Source organism: Pristis pectinata, chromosome 32, assembly GCF_009764475.1.
Source record: "Pristis pectinata isolate sPriPec2 chromosome 32, sPriPec2.1.pri, whole genome shotgun sequence".
In the NCBI taxonomy this organism is placed as follows: Eukaryota; Metazoa; Chordata; class Chondrichthyes; order Rhinopristiformes; family Pristidae; genus Pristis; species Pristis pectinata.
Window position 1 is genome coordinate 1,983,615 of NC_067436.1, and position 20,176 is coordinate 2,003,790.

Sequence of the window (20,176 nt, forward strand, 5' to 3'; positions counted from 1 at the left end):
CACAGCACATGGAACAGGGCAGCACAGGAACAGGCCCTCAGACCCTGACACAGCACGTACAACAGGACAGCACAGGAGTAGGCCCTTCAGACCTTGACAGCATGTACAACAGGACAGCACAGGAACAGGCCCTCAGCCCACCATGTCTGCACTGATGATGATGCCAATCTAGCAAATCCCTTCTGCCTGCACATGGTCTGTATCCCTCCATTCCCTGCCTGTTCACGGGCCTGTCTAACAGCCTCTTAAATGCTACTATTATATCTGCTTTCACCACCTCCCCTGGCAGCAGGTTCCAGGCACCCACCACTGGGTTTTTTAAAGAAAAAGTTCTGACTTGCACATCTCCTTTAAACTTTCCCCCTCTTATCTGAAACCAATGCCCTCTGGTATCTGACATTTCCATCCTGAGAGAGACTATCTACCTTGTCTATGCCTCTCGTGACTTTATAAACATCTATTAGATCTCCCTTTAGTCTCTGACACTCCAGAGAAAACAATCCAAGTTTGTCCAACTTATCTTTATTGCTAATACTTTCTAATCCAGGCAACATCCCAGTGAATCTCTTCTGCAACTGCTCTAAAACCTCCACATCCTTCCTGTAAAGTTTTATACAGCTGCAACATGACTTCCCAACTTTTATACCCAATGCCCTGACCGATGAAGGCAAGCACAGTGCACCAGCCTAACCACTTGTGTTACCATTTTCAGGGAGCTGTGGACTTGCACCCCAAGACCCCCCTGTACATCAGTGCTCCTAACACTCCTACCATCTGTATACTTTCCTCTTGCATTTGACCTCCTGAAGTGCAACACCCCACACTTGTCCAGATTAAACTCCATCTGCTATTTCTCTGCCTAAATTTCCAACTGATCCATAAATTGCTGTATCCTTTGTGGATAACGAGGAAGGTTGTCAATGCCACCATGTTTTTTGTGGTGGCTGCAAACTGACTAATCAGACCACCTACATTTTCATCCAGATCAAATGTAGGATCCAATACTGATCCTCACGGAACACCACTGGTCACAGACAGTGCAGAGAACACCATCTGCCACTTACCCTGTCTTTTACGATCAAGCCAAACTTATATCCAATTTACCAACTCACTGTGGATTCCATGTGACTTAAATCTCCTGCACCAGCCTAGGAACCTTGTCAAAAGGTTTACTAAAGCCCATGCAGACAATATCCTTCACTCTATCCTCATTAAGATAAGATATCTTTATTAGTCACACGTATATCAAAACACACAGTGAAATGCATCTTTGTGTCAAATGTTCTGGGGACAGCCCACAAGTGTCACAATGCTTCCAGCGCCAACACAGCATGCCCACAACTTCCTAACCGTACGTCTTTGGAATGTGGGAGGAAACCGGAGAAAACTCACAGGGAGAACGTACAAACAGTGGCGGGAATTGAACCCGGGTTGCTGGCACTGCAATAGCCCTATGCTAACTGCTACACTACTGTACCTGCCTTACACTACCAATTATCAATCATCTTCACCTAAGAAGAAGGGACTTCTATTAAATTTATCATTAAACTTCTCCAGTCCAAGCAAACAATCCCAACTTCTTTCGTCCCTTGTAACTTCTTGCAAATCTTCTCTAGAGTTTCCACATCCTTGCCACAGTTCCTGAAGTGTGACGGCTAAGATTGGCCACAATCATCCAGCTGCTGCTGAAACAGAAAATTAGAAAGAATTAGCAAAACCTTCTTGGAGTCTTACAAGTACTTATTAGTGTTGTTTTGTCATGAGGTGAGGGGTCAGGCCAGAGGCAACTTATTTGACTGTTTTTTGAGGTCCCTCAGCTTGTCTTATGCTGATGATGGATAACTTAGTGAGAAAATGTTTCTACTGACAGAAGTAGAGGGATCAAGAGATTTTGAGACTTTTTAGGAAAGGATTCCCTTTCACAATAGATAAACGTGAATTCATCTTATAATTGACACCGATGTACCTCAGAATTCAATTCTCCATTCTTAGGCCAGTAACGCAGAGGATGGTGCTGGATTCTTCAAATGCTCACACATCCAGAAAACAACTTCTTCCATCCCATTTCACAAAGAGTCTGAAAAATATTTTAAAAGCGATTTCAGCAATGGCACAGTCAATAAGTTTGTGCTCGGTAATGAGGTCATCTCCTGAAAGGTCATGTGACAGCTCGAGTCACAGGACATCACAATGAGATGGTGATGGCAGCAAAAGGCTGCTGCTGGGTAAAGATGTGGGCTGTTTGTAAAGGCAGCCGTACAATGCTGGTCTGAGCCGGTGGATTGCAATTCTAAAATCAAAATCTTTCAACATAATCAACAACATTTTTCAAAACATCAAAGTGGTTCAAAACTATCAGAATAGGAATCCATGAAGAGAAGATCAACAAGCGCTGAGCAAGGACAAAGGAGCACTCGGGTAAAGTTGGAACATCAAAACCAAGTCCATTGTTCCAAAATCTGTGGACCCTACAAGAAGATGCTTACACCAAGACTCCCCCTGAAACACTCACCACAGAATCCATTCCGACTGAGTTAAAACTAAAAAAAAGAATTATAAACCTCTGGGTAAGTTCATATCAACGTGTTAAATATTAAGTTGAAGAAGATACATCAACTTTAACTACAGGAAGAAAATTTAGTTCAATAATTGATTAACAATTGCCTGGTGTATAATTGGGGAATCCAAGAGGATAATTTTAATTTTCCAGAGCTTCTCCAAACAAAAATAAATATTTTGTGTCTGCACCAGATTGGAAATTTTGTGAAGAGCCTGGATCCTTAAGCTACGAAGAAACAATTCTCACAGTAAGTTCCCTGCCTCTGTTGTCTTTGTTTGCAAGGAGCCAAGGAATTAAGAAAGCATCACATCGAGAGTGGAGGAAAGTGCACTCTTCGGATTGCCGGGAGTGGGAACTATAGAAAGGAGTGATTATGAAGGTGGAAGCTTGGATGAGTGCAGTTCTGGGCCTGTCTCCTGACAGCAGTGAGCTGGTTAGGCTGAGAATGATCGAGTCTTTTCAGGAACTGGGGCAGACCAAACGAAAAAGGGTTCTCCTGTTCCTTCACAAGTTTCTCACAGAGCACCAGAGTTTGCCTTTGTTACAGCGTACAACATTATTGAAGAGCATTATATTGATTGTGAAGGAGAACACTGGACATTTGAGCCGCCCACTGTCCAAAAAAATCATCTTAATGGCTTCAGTGGAAATATCCAAAATAACAAGTGTAAACGATGCTCACAGAGAAACAGCAAGTAAACTCCTACTGACTCTGGGCTCCAGTTTCACAACTGAAGTTTTCACGGAACTGCAGTCAATGATTCAACGACAGACCCCGGCTAATTTCTACGTGATCTTAACATTGGCAAACTTGTGCTCTGAAAACGTGCACAGTGTAGTCCCTTTGTTGAAGCCAGTGTTGGAAAACATCCTCTGTTTACTGCATGTGGAAACATGTAAAAGAATGCGGTGGGTCATCTGTTATGCCTTGGGTCATTTAAGCAAGAGCATTCTGACGTACACCTCAGACCACCATCTTCCAATCAGGAAGAATCCGTACGTCAGCGAGCTTTCCAGTGCTTATGACGTTCTTTTCCATTCCTGGTTGAACTCAAGGGACCCCAAAATGACCACAGGGGTAGTGGAAGCAATTGGCCAGATCATTTACCTGCTCCCCAGTAATAAGATCGAGAATGAGCTGCCCACTCTAATTCCAGTCATCCTATCCTTGTACCAAAAGTCCTACAGTGATCTCTCCATCACTAAGGGCCTGTGTGGGATACTGTATACTGCCCTAGAAAGGAACAGCAAAATGCTGCTGTCTCACCTGGAGAACCTGCTCATCACGTTACATCGACAACTCTGCATTGTAATGGGTCAACCCACCAACTCATTGTCAGAATGCCTTCAAAATAAAATCCTTTGCTGCTTTCAGATTCTAACTTCAGCCTTTGTGCAAGAAATTACAAAATTCCTTCTGCTACAGTTGGAAGTGTCCAGTGAGCAACTTCAACTGGGAGCTTTGGTAGTGTTGAACTATCTGATCAATACTGTCCCTTCATCCATGGATGGTCACAAGAGTCAGATTATGAATAGTATGACGCTGTCTGTTTTAAGAAACAGCAACCGAGTGAAGGGTTTACTCAGCCAGCTAATGTACACAATGGCCAGTCACAGTTACCTGGAACTGGAAGGTGGAGTGGAGTTGATCCGATTTATCATTGAGCAGTGTGCACTTCCCACAGGAGAGGACAGGGAATGTCACAAGACCAGGAAAAGCACAGAGGAGCATGGCAGTATCGTGACGGACAGAGAAGTAAGGAGCCTGTATGAAAGGTTGCTGGAAAAATTGACCACAACGTTGATGATTGACAATGTTCTCTGGCCATTGCTATTGGAGTTTGTTATCCCAGTAAGGTACACCAATGCTTTAGCTGCAGTCTGTAGTTCCTTGGCTCACCTGGGAAGTAAGAAACAGCAAGCTGGGGAAACAGAGTTCGTTCTGAATTACGAAGAACACGCCAATCTTCCAAACCGCCAGGCTTTGCTGATTCGACTGTTGGCCGTGGCATCTTCACCCTATGAGGGGAGAGGCCAAGGTGCTCCTGCTCTGTCCTTACTCTGGGTCCTGGGTATCAACATTCACCCAGCAGCTGTGAAAGTGTGGGACAAAGAACTCCCAAATTTGCTTCAATATCTGCAGGAATTTTCAGAGGATGATCTGCTCCAACATCAGTGGGAACAGAAACTACTTCAGGTTTTATCCCAGACGTTGGAGGAGATAGAAGACGAAGTTTGGATTGTCCAGCTGAGTGAGGTAGTGACCAAACAGATTCACAGATGCCACTGCTCTCCACAGCAGAAGGGGTTTCTGTACAGGTGCCTCGGGATAGTGCTGCAGCTGACCCAGAGCCACGAAGTGGTAAAGAAGAAACTTCAAGTGATGCTACAAATTGTTGAACATGACAAAGATTTAGAAAGGGAAGGTGTAGCTACTGGGATTGGCTGCTGTGCCCAAACTCACTTAGATATTACCCTGACTGTGTTGAAAAATTGCTCAAAACTGAATATTTTTAAGAAGACTGCAAGTTTCTACCAGATAATGAAGGACCAAGGTAGCATTGAAATAATGAAAGTGAAAAGCACACTTATTTTATGTTATGGATATTTAATCCTACATTGTCCCAAGGAAATTATTTTGCCGAGAATAGAGACAGATATTCTACCGAATATATTGAACCATTTCAACATCAAGATTTTGGGAATGAAAGTTCAGGTCAAGGACTCAACTATGAAGTTAAGTCTGATAAAGACTATAACCCTTATGGCCAGAGTATTCCAGCACACAGAAGGGCAACCTGCCTACAAACTGACCAGAAAAATTGAGCTACTGACCTACATGCAGGAGTTCATCAAGGCCGAGCCAACAGACTCAGTGACAACTTACATTCGAAAGGCTGCTATGGATGCATGTGCATGCCTCTTAATGGTGGAGCCTTTATTTGTATTAAGTGATCATGATGAATTAGTTAAGCTATGTCTGCACAGTACTTTCAGCTTGCCACCTTTGGAGGGTAGTGAAAGCAGAGATAAGATTAAGAGGCAGGAGATTTACAAAGAAACACTGATGTCTCTAGAGGATCTTCTGAGGCAACTTCTACATTTGGATTTGTCACCTAATGGTCTTCAATGTCTCTTTAACTTCCTGATGATTTGGATAGAATCCAGAAAGAACTATGAACGAGAAAATTCCTTGATGATGACTTTGCATCTCCTGACATTTTATCTGGATACAGGTGTCATTAATGATAAAGTTCCATCCCATAATTTTGTGACAATGATTGGATATATAGTGGTTCGATGCTCAGATCCATCACTTATTGCAAGGGAGGTAGCCGTTGAATGTTTGTACGTACTGCTTTATTTGCAGTTACGGCTTGAAGGGTTTCCTATGGACCACAAAGATAGCGATGTGGAACATCTGAAGGCCATTAAGGATGGACTAAAGGACACCAACTTTGAAACTCTCTATCACATATACATCGATCTTGGAACAGTCCTGTCTAATTGTGTGCCCCATGACCAAATGAATACTCTACTCCTCACCATTTCTGAAGGACTAACTGACGAGCAATTGAATGGTTCCTACGTGGCTTCTATTGTCATGAATGTTCTCATTGAGAAATGTGGAACCATCCTTACTGACATCCCTGGGATAATCAAAGTTCTGTATCATCAACTGCAGTTGATTACACAGCCACAAATAACACGTTTTGTGACACGTTCTATTTCCATTCTAGCTTCACAAAATGTGCTGATGGTTTTGCCTCATCTCCTCAAATACCAAATTCCACTTCAAACACATATGGATGATATATGGAGATCCTTATTGAGTGACAGTACACTCGCCACAACGTCTATCCAATACCTGCTCAATTACTTAAAGCTAATGTATGATGACAACAGTGAGTCTCAGTTTCAAGAAGTGGTGTTAACCACACATCAGCCATTAGCTGTTGTTCATGCCCTTCATGCAATGATATGCTGCCCCGGCTCCGAGAACGCAATAAACACTCTGTTTCCCCAGCTCTTCACTGTTATCCTGCTTTACCTCAGTTCCAGTGTCCAGTTCTGCCCCAGGGATTTTCTGAGAATTCCAAAACAAAATAAGTCCTTCACCCCATCTGACAAACCTGGCAACACTGACATTTGCCATTATGTTGTTGAAATACTTCAAGCTATCCTGAGATGTGGAAAGTGTGACATTGCAAACATTACAGAAGAGAATGGTTGGGATCTGATCAAGAGTCCAGGGAGGAACCACGAGGGGATTATGCTGCTGGCCAACACGATGGCTGTGTGTGCCGTCCCTCACCTCATCAGTATTGTGGAGCAACTTATTCCTTTCCTTGCTAATATGCAGGAGCGGCAGAGAATTGCTGTGGTTGCATTCTTTGCTGAGCTTTTAAATCACAGAGTGGTGTTGGAATTGTCACTTGCAGACACCCTTGTGGGAAGCTTGCTCCGGTGTTTGATTGACACTTCTCCCACTATCCAGGGACTTGCCGTAAGGGGTTTAGGAAATACTGCAATTGGAGCAGCCCAAAACATAGAAAAGTACACCAGCAAATTATTGTCTGTATTGATTGCAGTGATACACAAGTACTGGAAATCCAATAATCTCATGGCAATTGAGGCCATGTTAAGCATTTCCAAGGTCCTAGATTCACTGCAAGAGCATTTTGAAGATTCCAGTTTGATTGATGTAGCACTTACAATCGAGCCTTTATTTGAAAATGAACATGAAAAATTGAGAACTTCTGCATTTAAAGTTCTTGGGAAACTAATCAGATTTGGTAACAGAGAGAGGAACCCTGTGTTAGCAGAACACCTCCATCCAATCCTTATCAGTTTGTTGCTGCATCTCAACGATGAGAGCAGTGAGGTGATCACAGTCTGCAAGTCAGTGCTGAATCTGATGGCTCCAAGCATGGGGTCAGAGAACCTAAGCAAAATGTTTCAAGAGCTGTCACCAGAGGACCCCACGCTGGTCTATGAAGCATACTTGAGCGAGGTGTCCAGGCATATCAGTGAAGATTTGCCTGACAGGATAATTTGCTACATAATGAGTTGTGCTGCCTTCTTCACGAATCCCCTACCAGAGATAAGAGAAAATGCTGTCACATTGATAGGATTTCTCATGTACCATGGAGCAGCAGAGTTTGCTGTACAGTTCTCTGCAGATTCCGTTTGCAAGGAGATCTGCTTTCTGTTCTCCGATCCAGTGAAAAGTGTCCGAATCAAAGCAGCTGTAGCGACACGCCACCTCCACATGTACTAAGGATGGTCAGACCGCAGACACCGTGAGGGGCTGTGTTCAGAACAGAGGAGAGGAAGATCAAGTTGCTGCAGAAAGCGTCCAAGCTGACTGCAACATCCTAAATGGAACGCTGTCTGGTTTTACGCACTTCCATACAGCTTCTGTGGAAGGACGTATCCAGCAACAGCTGCAAGATCACTACTGAAACAAAGTGAATTTATTTGCACATAGTATTTTTTAATTAAATAATAAATGTTTTATTTTCTGCCTTTTAAAATATTTGAGTCACTTTTGGCCATCTGTTTTCCCTCTCAGACTCTCCGCCATCTCGTCCCTTCCTTATTTTCCAGTCATGCCAAGTTTCCAACCTGCCCTCTCTCACTCTTGCTACCCTGTCACATCAAATAGGACAGCATAGAATGAGGCCATTCCCTCTCTCGTTCTTGTGCCGGCTCTTTTAAGGGGATAATCAATAAGCCGACTTACCTGCTTTTTCTCCCCAGATCCTTGCAATTTTCCCTCAGTTTTCCACAAGCTGCCTGTCCCAATTCCTTCTGCCGAAATGCATCACTTACATCTCTGTATTAAATTCCATCTGCCATTTGCCCATCCATTCTGCTCCTCGTTGCCCTGTCGGTGCTGGCTGGTGACATAGTCACAGTTTGCCACACCCCCAAGTTTGGTATAATCGACAAATTTGCAAATTTTAATCAGTTTTCCAATGACCACATCATTTCCAGACATCAAAGCAAAGCATTGACTTGAGCACTGATTGCTGGAGAATAACGATCTGATTACCACCTACCACCGCCCCTCAGCTGAGGAAATACCCGGAAGAAGGAAGGGCACAGATTGTCCCCCGAGCCTGTCACTAAGATAAGATTTCTTTATTAGTCACATGTACATCGAAACACACAGTGAGATGCATCTTTTGCATAGTGTGTTCTGGGGGCAGCCCACAAAGTGTCGCCACGCTTCCGGTGCCAACATAGCATGCCCACAACTTCCTAACCCGTACGTATTTGGTCTGTGGGAGGAAACCGGAGCTCCCGGAGGAAACCCACGCAGACACGGGGAGAACGTACAAACTCCTTACAGACAGCGGCGGGAATTGAACCCGGATGGCTGACACTGTAAAGCGTTACGCTAACCGCTACAGTGCCTTGGCAGAACCACCACTGCCGGACTTGGTTTGTGGCAGGTAGCGGGTGAACCACGATGAGATAAACTTCCCTGATGTAACCCTGGTCCTGTAGGTGTGGCAGTTGCAGCTGTCCAAGCAGTACAGGTAGAAGTGACCTCCGCACCGTCCTTGGGACCAAGTTCCAGTCACACTGAGGACAACCTCCATCATGTTGTGTGGCACTTGAGATGAGCTGAATGGGGCAGACTTAGAACAGATCTGGCGGCTCAAAACTGGCCATCCTTGTGGACCGACAGCAGAAATATACATCACCATCATCTGTATCCCCCACTGCACCATTACAGTCGAAGCAGAGGACCAAACTCGAATCAGCAGGGAGTCCTGAAGGACATGCCAGGAACAGCACCAAGCAGACCTAAAATGAGGGGCCAAGCTGGTGAAGCTAGAATACCAGACTCGATGCCATTAAACAGCAGATATCGTGTAACAGGCAGAGCTGAGACATTGTGCACTGAAGGGCCTGTTGCTGTGTTGTACTGTTCTATACAAAAACTCACTACCGATGGATCGGATCAAAGCTTTGTAGTCTTGCCACATCCAGTCATGAATGGAGGGAGACAAATACTACTGGGAGGCAGAGGCTCCAAACACATCCCCAGTGATAAAATGAGGAAAGGATTCTGAAAAATGATGTTCTGCGTGAGAATTGTGTTGATACAGGCACAAACGTATGCACCATTCTACAGTAACTCTGATAGATCTCATTGAGGCAGAAGCTTGCCTCGCCTGAATTATTGTATCTGGCAAGTTATGTCTGCTGGGAACCCAGTCCTGATGAAGGGCCTCGACCTGAAACATTGACTGTCGATTTCCCTCCACAGATGCTGCCTGACCTGCTGAGTTCCTCCAGCAATTTGCTTTTAGCAGTCATTGTTTTTAAGTGTCCCTTAAGAAAGTCAGAACCAAGTGCAATCATGTCGTCCGAGCTGCCGGAGGAAGTAATGGGGGCAAATGCGATCAGTGTCGTTAGGCACCATGGTCGGCATGGAGAAGATGGGCCAGAATGGCCTGTTCCTCTGCTGCACAATTCCGGAGCTTCCTTCCCTCCCAACCAACACCGTCAGGTAAAGGACACGCCACCCCTCATTGCTGGCAGATGCCAGGATTCAGCTGATGCTTGTGGCAAGGTTTGGCTCTGAATTCTGGACCAGCCCAAACCCAGGTTCCTCCTCCACGGTGAGAGCTGGTCCAAGGACTCTCTTCACCCCCAGTGGTGGCAATCGCCTTCAACATGATTATCCCCCCAATGCGAAGCCCGAGACTCTCCAACAGAGCCAGACCCAGGACCCCTACTGCTGTTACCAGACTGCAGGCAGCTGCCCACGTACAGCTGCTGGTCCCGGCAGGTCCACCGCTTGGGAGGTTGGAACCAAATGAACAGGTGAAGGGGGGAGAAGGGAGAACACCAGTACAGAGGGTGGGTGGGAAGGTGGAGGGGAGGTGGAGCAGAAGGGGATGTGTGGGAGTGGACGGGAGAGCGAGAGGGTTCATGAAAGACAGGAGGGGAGGAGAAGGGAGAGGGAGGAGAGGGGTGGGAGAAAGAGGTGAATGGAGGGTGGGGGGAGGCTGAGATAACCGGGGCCACTCTTTCCTTTCCCAGTTCTGCCCTTCCTCACACACGGTGTGTGGCTCGTGCTGCGGGAGCAGCACTGAGAAGCAGCGCTGTCCTGGGAGTCTGATCCAATGACTGGCTGGAGTGGAGGCAGCTCGGACTAACCCAGCCACACTGCTCCTTGTGCTGCTTAAATGCTCAGGATGCAGTTCAGTGCAAACTCTGCGCCTTGCTGCATTGTGAGTGCACTTACATTCCCAATCCCACTCCAACATTTACTGTTCTCTGGTCACAGGAGGTGAGCAGACAGCAAACATAAAATGTCAGGATAAATGATGTTCTGACAGATTTTGATCAGTGCCAGGACATAGGACTTAATATCTGAACAATCCCAATAGCACAGGGACATTTGGTAACCTTATTAGACAGGCCAGTTCAAGACCAATCACCTGACACCATGTACAAGGCATGAGTTGCAATAGGATGCAATGGACTCCATTTGTCTGGATGTGCAATTCCAGCAACTCTCAAGAAGTTTGACACCATCCAGAACAAGCAAACCACTTGATCGGGGCACCATGAACCACCCTAAACGTTCATTCCCTCTGCAATCAGCACACTTAGTTACAGTGTGTACCACTGCACCTGGGTTACTCTGACAGCACCTCCCAAATTGCAGCCTCTAACGTCAAGGAGGACAAGGGGAGCAGGTGCAGGTTCTCCTCCAAGTCACACACCGTCCCACTTTGGAAATATATCACCATTTTCTCATTGACCCGTGAGTCTAAACACTGAAATTCCCTTCACAATAGCACTGAGGGAGCACCTTCACCAGAAGGACTGCTGTGGTTCACAGAGACAATTCACAACACCTCAAGGACAATTAAGGATAGGAAATAATTGCTGGACTTGCCAGCAACACCCTCATTTTGAAAATGATTTATAACATTGGATTTTCTCAGAGTTAGAACACCTGGGTTAATAAGACTCAGGCAAAATCACTCCATTGCCTGCAGATTAACTTGGAACAGTTGGATTTTTGTTTCCTGGGACTTTGCATCTCCACAGAACTATCTGGCAACATTACACAATCAGGGCTTGCATCCATCTGACAAATGTAGCACTCTTGCATCACTCCAACAGGTCTTGACAAATTTTGTTTTTTGTTTATTTTTGGTGCCCTTCAGGAGTTTTTTCCCAACTAATTTTAGCAAAAGCATACATCTTTGCTTTTTAAAAAGAACTTTCAGTTTCTATAACAAACTTCAACAATGATATAAATAACACCTGCTCTACTTCCCCATGACCCCCAAAGTCACCAGTCACACCATTGACTGTTCTTCTGTAAACAAGTGCCTTTGGTCAATCACATTCTGAAGCCTTACACTTAAAGCAAAATACATTGTTGACATTTTGAAAGATACTCAACACAGAGTTTTATTACTGTAAAGAAATAAAAACTGAAATTAAATAAATCCTTGGGATGCTTTTATTGTTATTATCAATAACATCTAAACTAAAATAAAGCTCTGTTCCTGAACATCAAAACTAATGTGATATCCTACAAAGGAATTGATTTACTTGAAAACAGAGATTGAAATGAAGGTTAAAGGGAATAAAAAAAGAGTCACCGGCACCCTGTTTACATCTCAAAATTTTGAGTCTGTTTACAGACTCAAAATTACCTGCAACTTCGCACATTCCCCACTTTCTAGTTAGCACAGGAGCAGCCTCCATTATAAACCTTCCATCCCCTTTAAATCTCATTACAGAAAGCTGAGGAATTCCTCCTTCCTGTTACTTCCAAGATGTGAAGTCATTTTTAGCTGATACATGTAAATTTAAAATTCTGTTATTGACTTCGTAGATATTCAGTTCTGTGAGAGTTTGCAAGTTTGCACCTCCCATGTTGGGATCTGTATGATGTAGTGACGGGAGCTGAAGGAGTATGTGCCTGATGGAACCAGACTGATGCCTGAAACTCCAACCTGATCATTAGAAAAAATAATTTGCCACAAGCCCTTACTATCCATTGCCATGTGGACAAACAAAGTATGAGATGTCTTTGTAGACACTGAATGAAGTATTTCACAGGACAGTCCTCATTGGATTACCTTAATACAGTTCAAATCACAGCCTTCTTGAGCAGAAAATTCCAAAGATTCACTACCATCTCAGTGAAGATATTTCTTCTCATCTCCCATCTTAACGGTCAGTCTCTGGTGACCCCTGGCTTCAGACATCCTACCCAGGGGTCACCACCCCTGCATCCATCTTGTCGTGCCCCATAAGAATTTTGTGTGCTCAACATGATACCCTCTTATGTTTCCAAACTCCAGAGAATGTAAGTTCATTTTGTTTAATCCTTCCTGCTCCCCCATTCAGTGGTGTGTGAGGAAATATCTGGGGCTAAACAACAGAGGACACAACATCCTTCAAATCCCACGTCCAACACTCCCAGGTTAACTGCTCTGGTGGGTGGGTCCCTTCAGCACCAGATTCCACCCTGAACTCTGTTATGGAAAGACATCTGCAGGACAGGGGACGTGCTTCAGCCCAAAGATGTGTGGGTTGGTAAGTCAATTGACCACAGTTCACTGCCCCTTGTGTGCAGGTGAGGGGTTGAATCTGTGGGGAGAATAAAAAGGGAATAGTGCAGGCTTAGTGTAAATGCATGCTTGATGGTCAGCACGGACTCGGTGGGCCGAAGGGCCTATTGGCCTGCTGTGTGACTCTGCACAGCTCCGAGGGTTAATGTGTGCCCTGGCTTTGAGAACACTGGGTGGCATTGTTTACTGAGGGAGCCAAGATTTACAGGGGATAATCTGACAGAAACCTGCTTCAGCATGAAAGATCTATACAACAAAAGCCAGGAGAGAGAGACAGGTGTACAAAGTGATCAGTGTGATATCACGACAACTGACAGACAGGTCAAACAAACAACCTTTTCACTGTGTCTGCTGCTCGCCATGGGGGCTCGGAATGAATGGCCAAACCCCCAGAATTACCCAGGTGTCTCCAGGAAACAAAGATGAATCTCCCAGTCAGGAGAGGAACAGAAGGGCATGTATAAAATGGGGCATAGTTCTTAAATGAATACGTCTATGAATAATAAGCAACTTTGGAGAGAGGAGAGAAAGGCTGCTGGATGGGTGGGAGTCAAACCTGTCAAGGAAGAGTGAGGTCTTGTAACTAAAATTACGAGAGTGCATCCAACCAGGGTTGTCAGCCAACACAAACATTTGGCTCAGTTCAAAATAAACAACTGATGCCTGGGTGGGTGCACGGATTGGCCAATGGGCCACAGACCATAAACAAGCAAAACTCCAATAGTCCGACACCATTGGGACCTTTGTGATGCTTAATGACATGATTTTCCAGACTATTGGATGCTACTTCTATTAATACCAGAATATACAGTGACATGCAAAAGTTTGGGCACCCCTGGTCAAAATTTCAGTTACTGTGAATAGCTAAGCGGGTAAAAGATGACCTGATTTCTAAAAGGCATAAAGTTAAAGATGACACATTTCTTTAATATTTTAAGCAAGATTACTTTTTTATTTCCATCTTTAACAGTTTCAAAATTACAAAAAAGGAAAAGGGCCCGAAGCAAAAGTTTGGGCACCCTGCATGGTCAGTACTTAGTAACACCCCCTTTGGCAAGTATCACAGCTTGTAAACGCTTTCTGTAGCCAGCTAAGAGTCCTTCAATTCTTGCTTGGGGGATTTTTGCCGATTCTTCCTTGCAAAAGGCTTCTAAGTTCTGTGAGATTTTTGGGCCGTCTTGCATGCACTGCTCTTTTGAGGTCTATCCACAGATGGTCAGGGGACAGTGAGGGCCATGGCAAAACCTTCAGCTTGTGCCTCTTGAGGTAGGCCATTGTGGATTTTGAGGTGTGTTTAGGTTTGTTATCCTGTAGTAGAAGCCATCCTCTTTTCATCTTCAGCTTTTTTACAGACGGCGTGATGTTTGCTTCCAGAATTTGCTGGTATTTAATTGAATTCATTCTTCCCTCTACCAGTGAAATATTTCCCGTACCACTGGCTGCAACACAAGCCCAAAGCATGATCGATCCACCCCTGTGCTTGACAGTTGGAGGGGTGTTCTTTTCATGAATTTCTGCACCCTTTTATCTCCAAACATACCTTTGCTCATTGCGGCCAAGAAGTTCTATTTTAACTTCATCAGTCCACAGGACTTGTTTCCAAAATGCATCAGGCTTGTTTAGATGTTCCTTTGCAAACTTCTGATGCTGAATTTTGTGGTGAGGACGCAGGAAAGGTTTTCTTCTGATGACTCTTCCATGAAGGTCATATTTGTGCAGGTGTTGCTGCACAGTAGAACAGTGCATCACCACTCCAGAGTCTGCTAAATCTTCCTGAAAGTCTTTTGCAGTCAAACGGGGGTTTTGATTTTCCTTTCTAGCAATCCTACAAGCAGTTCTCTCGGAAAGTTTTCTTGGTCTTCCAGACCTCAGCTTGACCTCCACCGTTCCTGTTAACTGCCATTTCTTAATTACATTACGAACTGAGGAAATGGCTACCTGAAAACTCTTTGCTATCTTCTTATAGCCTTCTCCTGCTTTGTGGGCATCATTTATTTTAATTTTCAGAGCACTAGACAGCTGCTTAGAGGAGCCCATGGCTGCTGATTGTTGGGACAAGGTTTGAGGAGTCAGGGTATTTATAAAGCTTTGAAATTTGCATCACCTGGCCTTTCCTAATGATGACTGTGAACAAGCCATAGCCCTGACAAGCTAATGAGGGGCTGAGACCTTGGTAAAAGTTACCTGAGAGCTCAAATCTCTTGGGGTGCCCAAACTTTTGCATGGTGCTCCTTTCCTTTTTCACTCTAAAATTGTACAAAACAAAAATAATACACTAATCTTGCTTAAAATGTTGAAAAGAATGTTTCATCTTTAACTTTATGACTTTTGGAGATCAGTTCATCTTCCACTCACTTAACTATTCACAGAAAGAGAAATATTGACCAGGGGTGCCCAAACTTCTGCATGCCACTGTAACTCATTTCACCTTTTTTAACACCGTAGTATAATAAACTCACCAGTGAACATGCTGAGGTTAGAGGCAGTGGGAGGTAGACGAGCACTTCAGACCCCAACCCTAGCTCCAGACCCTGACCCCAGACCCCTGACCCTGGCTCCTGACCCTGACCCTGGCTCCTGATCCAAGCTCCAGGCCCTGACCCCGGCTCCAGACCCTGACCCCAGCTCCAGACCCTGACCCCTGACCCCAGCTCCTGACCCCGAACCCAGCTCCAGACCCTGACCCCAACCCCGGCTCCAGACCCCTGACCCTGACCCCAGCTCCTGACCCTGACCCTGTCTCCAGACCCCGACCCCAGCTCCTGATCCCTCGCCTCTGACCCCTGACCCTGACCCCGGCTCCAGTCCCTGACCCCTGACCCAGACTCCTGACCCCAGCTCCAGCTGCACACTTGGCCCACGTTCCTGAGCCCCGGCTCAGCCACACATCCCACTTGCTCTCTGGTCTCCCGGCTCACATTCTGGACTAAACCAGGATTGCTGAATAATTGATCGCTGGATTGTCCCGGTTTTGCATTACCTCAGGGCCCTGCCTCTGCCACACCCTGTGGGGGCACAGAAAGTTCTGCTGCAGATTCGATGTGGCACACTTTCCTTGCTCATGCTAGGCAGGGTGATAAGGGGCTGCTGCATGAATTGGTGATTGGGTGTGGTGAGGAAGATGGGGGTAGTGACAGGACGGGGTGAGGTGACAGTCATGAACAAGGGTGGGGAATCACAATGGGGCAAATGTCAGCGGGCCAGACAGAGAGCCCATTATGCCCGAGCCGGTCAGAAGGAGCCGCCCACTCTAATTCCTGCTGCCGTACTAGACCCACTGCCCCTCGGGTCCCGGAGGTACACATCAAGGCTCGGTCACGTGTGCTGATGGTTGCTGCCACTCCCATCTTCTCAAGCTGTGGGTTCCATACACTGAGCAACCTCTGGGGGCAGGAAAATCTCTCCATCATTTACTCAAAAGTAGTTTTGAAATGACGAAAGTTTGAAAGCTCTTCAGAGGACCTGAGTCATAGAGTTGTATCACATCCACGCCAGCCTCACTGTCCATTTACACTAATTTATCCTCACGAGGTCAGTATCCTTCTGTACCCTGCCTGTTCAAGTGTCTGTCAAAATCTTTGTCTAAATGTCTTTAAAAGTTGCAACATAACATCCCAACATTTATATTCTGTGCTTCTATGGTACAGAGTCAGGAGTTACAGAGTCCTACAGCACAGAACCAGGCCCTTTGGCCCATAACCCATGCTGACCTTTATTCCCATCTACACTAATTCTATTTGCCTGCATTAGGCCCGTATCCTAGGGCCGTTTCCTTTCCTAGTTAAGTGTCTGTCCAAATGTCTTTTAAATGTGGTAATTGTATCTGATTTCATCAACTCCTCTGGCAGCTGGTTCCAGATGTGAACCACAGGCGGATAGTTAATGCAAGACGATTTGAGGACAAGATGTCTTACTGCAATTATATAGGACCCAAGTGAATGGTCTCCCCACCTGAGGAAGGATACAGTTATGATGGAGGGAGTGCAATGAGGAGTCACCGGATGACTCCTATGAAGGGTAACTGTCCTGAAGAGAGTTTAAGCTGAGAAGCATGAGGGGTGAAATACTGAGGACATGTTGGGGGTTGGCAGGGTGCATATGGGGATGACGTTTCCCCCAGCTGGGTGCCTAGAACCAGTCTGAAAAAAGGGCTTGGTCATTCAGTACGGAGATCAAGAGAAATTCCTTACACAGAGATAGAACATAGAACAGTGCAGCACAGGAACATGACGTTGTGCTGAACTAATTAAACTAGTGATTAAATGCCGAACTAAACTAATGCCTTCTGCCCACACAACATCCATGTCCCTCCATTCTCTGCACATCCATGTGTCTAACTAAGAGCCTCTTAAATGCCTCTATTGTATCTGCCTCCACCACCACCCCTGGCAGCACATTCCAGGCACCCACCACTCTCTCTGCAAATAAAACTTGCCCCACAGATCTCCTTTGAACTTACCCCCTCTCACCTTAAATGCATGCCCTCCACTGTTAGACATTTCGATCCTGTGAAAAAGATACTGGCTGTCTACTCTGTCTATGCCTCTCATAATCTTATAAACCTCCATCAGATCTTCCCTCAACCTCCAGTGCTCCAGAGGAAACAACCCAAGTTTGTCCGACCTCTCCTTATAGCACATGCCCTCTACTCCAGGCAACATCCTGGTCAACCTATTCTGTACCCTCTCCAAAGCCTCCACACCCTTCCCGTAAAGGGGTGATAAGAATTGCGTGCAATACTCCAGATGCGGCCAAACTATGAATATTTGGAATTCACATGGAGATAGTCGTGGAGGGTCAGTCACCGAGCAGAAATGGATAGAATCTCAGAATCAGAATCAGGTTTATTATCACCGACATATGTCGTGAAATTCATTGTTTTGCTGCAGCAGTACAGTGCAAGACATAAAGACATAAAAATTACTATAAGTCACAAAAATAAATAAATAGTGCAAAAGAGGAATAACGGGGTGGTGTTAATGGGTTCATGGACTGTTCAGAAATCTGATGGCGGAGGGGAAGAAGCTGTTCCTGAATCATTGAGTGTGGGTCTTCAGGCTCCTGTACCTCCTCCCCGATGGTAGTAACGTGAAGAGGGCATGTCCTGGCTGGTGAGGGTCCTTAATGATGGATGCCGTCAGTGAGGAGGAGATGTTATTACCGATCCGCACTGGCTGTGGTCTCCCAATGAGGAAGTCGAGGATCCAGTTGCAGAGGGAGGTACAGAGGCCCAGGTATTGAAGCTTGTTGATTAATACTGAGAGGATGATGCTATTCAACGCTGAGCTGTAATTGATAAACAGCAGCCTGATGTATGTTTTGCTGTTGTCTAGGTGCTCCAGAGCAGAGTGAAGAGCCAATGAGATTGCATCTGCTGTAGACCTGTTGTGGTGGGTCCAGGTCCTTGCTCAGGCAGGAGTTAATTCTAGTCATAATCAACCTCTCAAAGCACTTCATCACAGTAGAAGTGAGTGCTACTGTAGCTCACTGCCCTACTCTCTCTACACTCATGACTAGATGTTGCTCGACCCGCTGAGTTCCTCCAGCAGATTGTGTGTTGCTGCAGATTCCAGTGTCTGCAGTCCCCTTCACCTGTTTCTTTAACATCTGGTGTCCATGAGCCGCCGTCTTCCCCAACTCAGTGCACTCCTTCCCGCGCTGCCCCCGAAGCACCGGCCCTGCCTCCTGCGTTTACTCACAACTCTGCCAGCCTCGACGTCTGCCCGCTGCTCTGCACTCCCATTTCACCGGGACCTGGACCAGATAGAATGTTGAGCATCTGTTCTGAGAAAGGGGCTGTGACCTTACCTCTGGTCCTCTCTCCACAGACGCTGCCTGACCTGCTGAGTATTTCCAACAGTTCCTGCTTTTATTTCACTGTGTTGACAAGTTGATTTGGGAATAGGCTTGGGTCCAGTAATGTGCATCAAGAAAGGCCTCATTAATAAGCCGGTTGTTGAAGACTGCTGGGCAAGAATGACCATAATATGAAAGAATTTTACATTACGTTAAAAATGATGTAGTTTACCTGAAACCAAGGTCTTCAATCTTGAAACTGGAAACTATAAAGGCAAGGACAGATTCCCATGTTTAACCTGTGATGAGTCTTTTGTTTCTGGAAGCTTCTTTGCTAGAGCTTTGCTTCATTGTTGTGGTGCGGTGATGTGATTGGGAGGCATTCACTTTAATCATTAGGGTTGTTTAAGTAATCGGTAATTCATGTGCACAAGTTTAGTGACATCGTCTTACAGTTTGACATACTAATCCTTGGAAAATCTGCTTTTCTTTCATCTGGATTGTGTTGAAAAGGGTATTTGCTCCCAGGAGTGTGATGGTCTATAATGGTAACAGCTCTCTGTAGCTAAAAAGTACTTTCAATCCTATAGGCTGTTCTGTTTTACGCATCTGATGGACACCCTTTTGTGCAGGCAAGTACCTTCTGATTCTAATTGAAACTTCAAGTGTCTTTTGATGCTCATGTGTCGGGCAGATCCTTACCTGTGCTACATCCCTCGAGGTTAGCTGCTTCCCAGACTATCCAGAATTATTCCCAATAACGTGAAGACAAAGGAGACTGCAGACGCTGGAATCTGGAACAAATAACACAACGCTGGAAGAACTCAGCGGGTCGGGCAGCATCTGTGGAGGCAAAAGGTGTAAACCGAGATCTTGTGTTGAGGCCCTACGTCAAGACTGAGAGGGAAGAGGAAGAAGGGGCTGGGGGTGGGATAGAGGCTGGTAGGTGACAGGAGGAGTCCCAATGATATCTGGCTCCCTAACTTGTGGCATTTGACTGGACTGCCCTCACTCAGATTCCTCACGTCACATAACTCTACATTGTTATAATAATTTGGTAACTCTGTCAAGTGTTCAGTGATTATTCCAATGGGAAGTCAATGGTTGCCTGCATTGTTGGAATCTGCAGGCAAACATTAGTGTTGGTCATGGTCCTTAGTCAAAGTACCAGCATGGCAGGATCTGGAGAATGAGC

At 45.5% G+C, this 20,176-nt stretch overlaps 2 protein-coding genes across 2 annotated transcripts in view; both read left to right on the forward strand.

The window, feature by feature from the left end:
* Positions 1 to 2,933: 2,933 nt before the first annotated feature.
* On the forward strand, positions 2,934 to 7,841 carry LOC127585158 (maestro heat-like repeat-containing protein family member 1). The gene has a single exon (XM_052042373.1). The coding sequence runs from the start codon at positions 2,934 to 2,936 to the stop codon at positions 7,839 to 7,841; it is 4,908 nt and encodes a 1,635-aa protein (XP_051898333.1).
* Positions 7,842 to 9,999: 2,158 nt separating this feature from the next.
* LOC127585159 (uncharacterized) overlaps positions 10,000 to 20,176 on the forward strand; it is a 79,524-nt gene continuing 69,347 nt past the window's right edge. The window contains exon 1 of the mRNA XM_052042374.1: positions 10,000 to 10,088. Coding sequence (XP_051898334.1) covers positions 10,000 to 10,088 — 89 coding nt within the window. The remainder of the gene's footprint in view (positions 10,089 to 20,176) is intronic.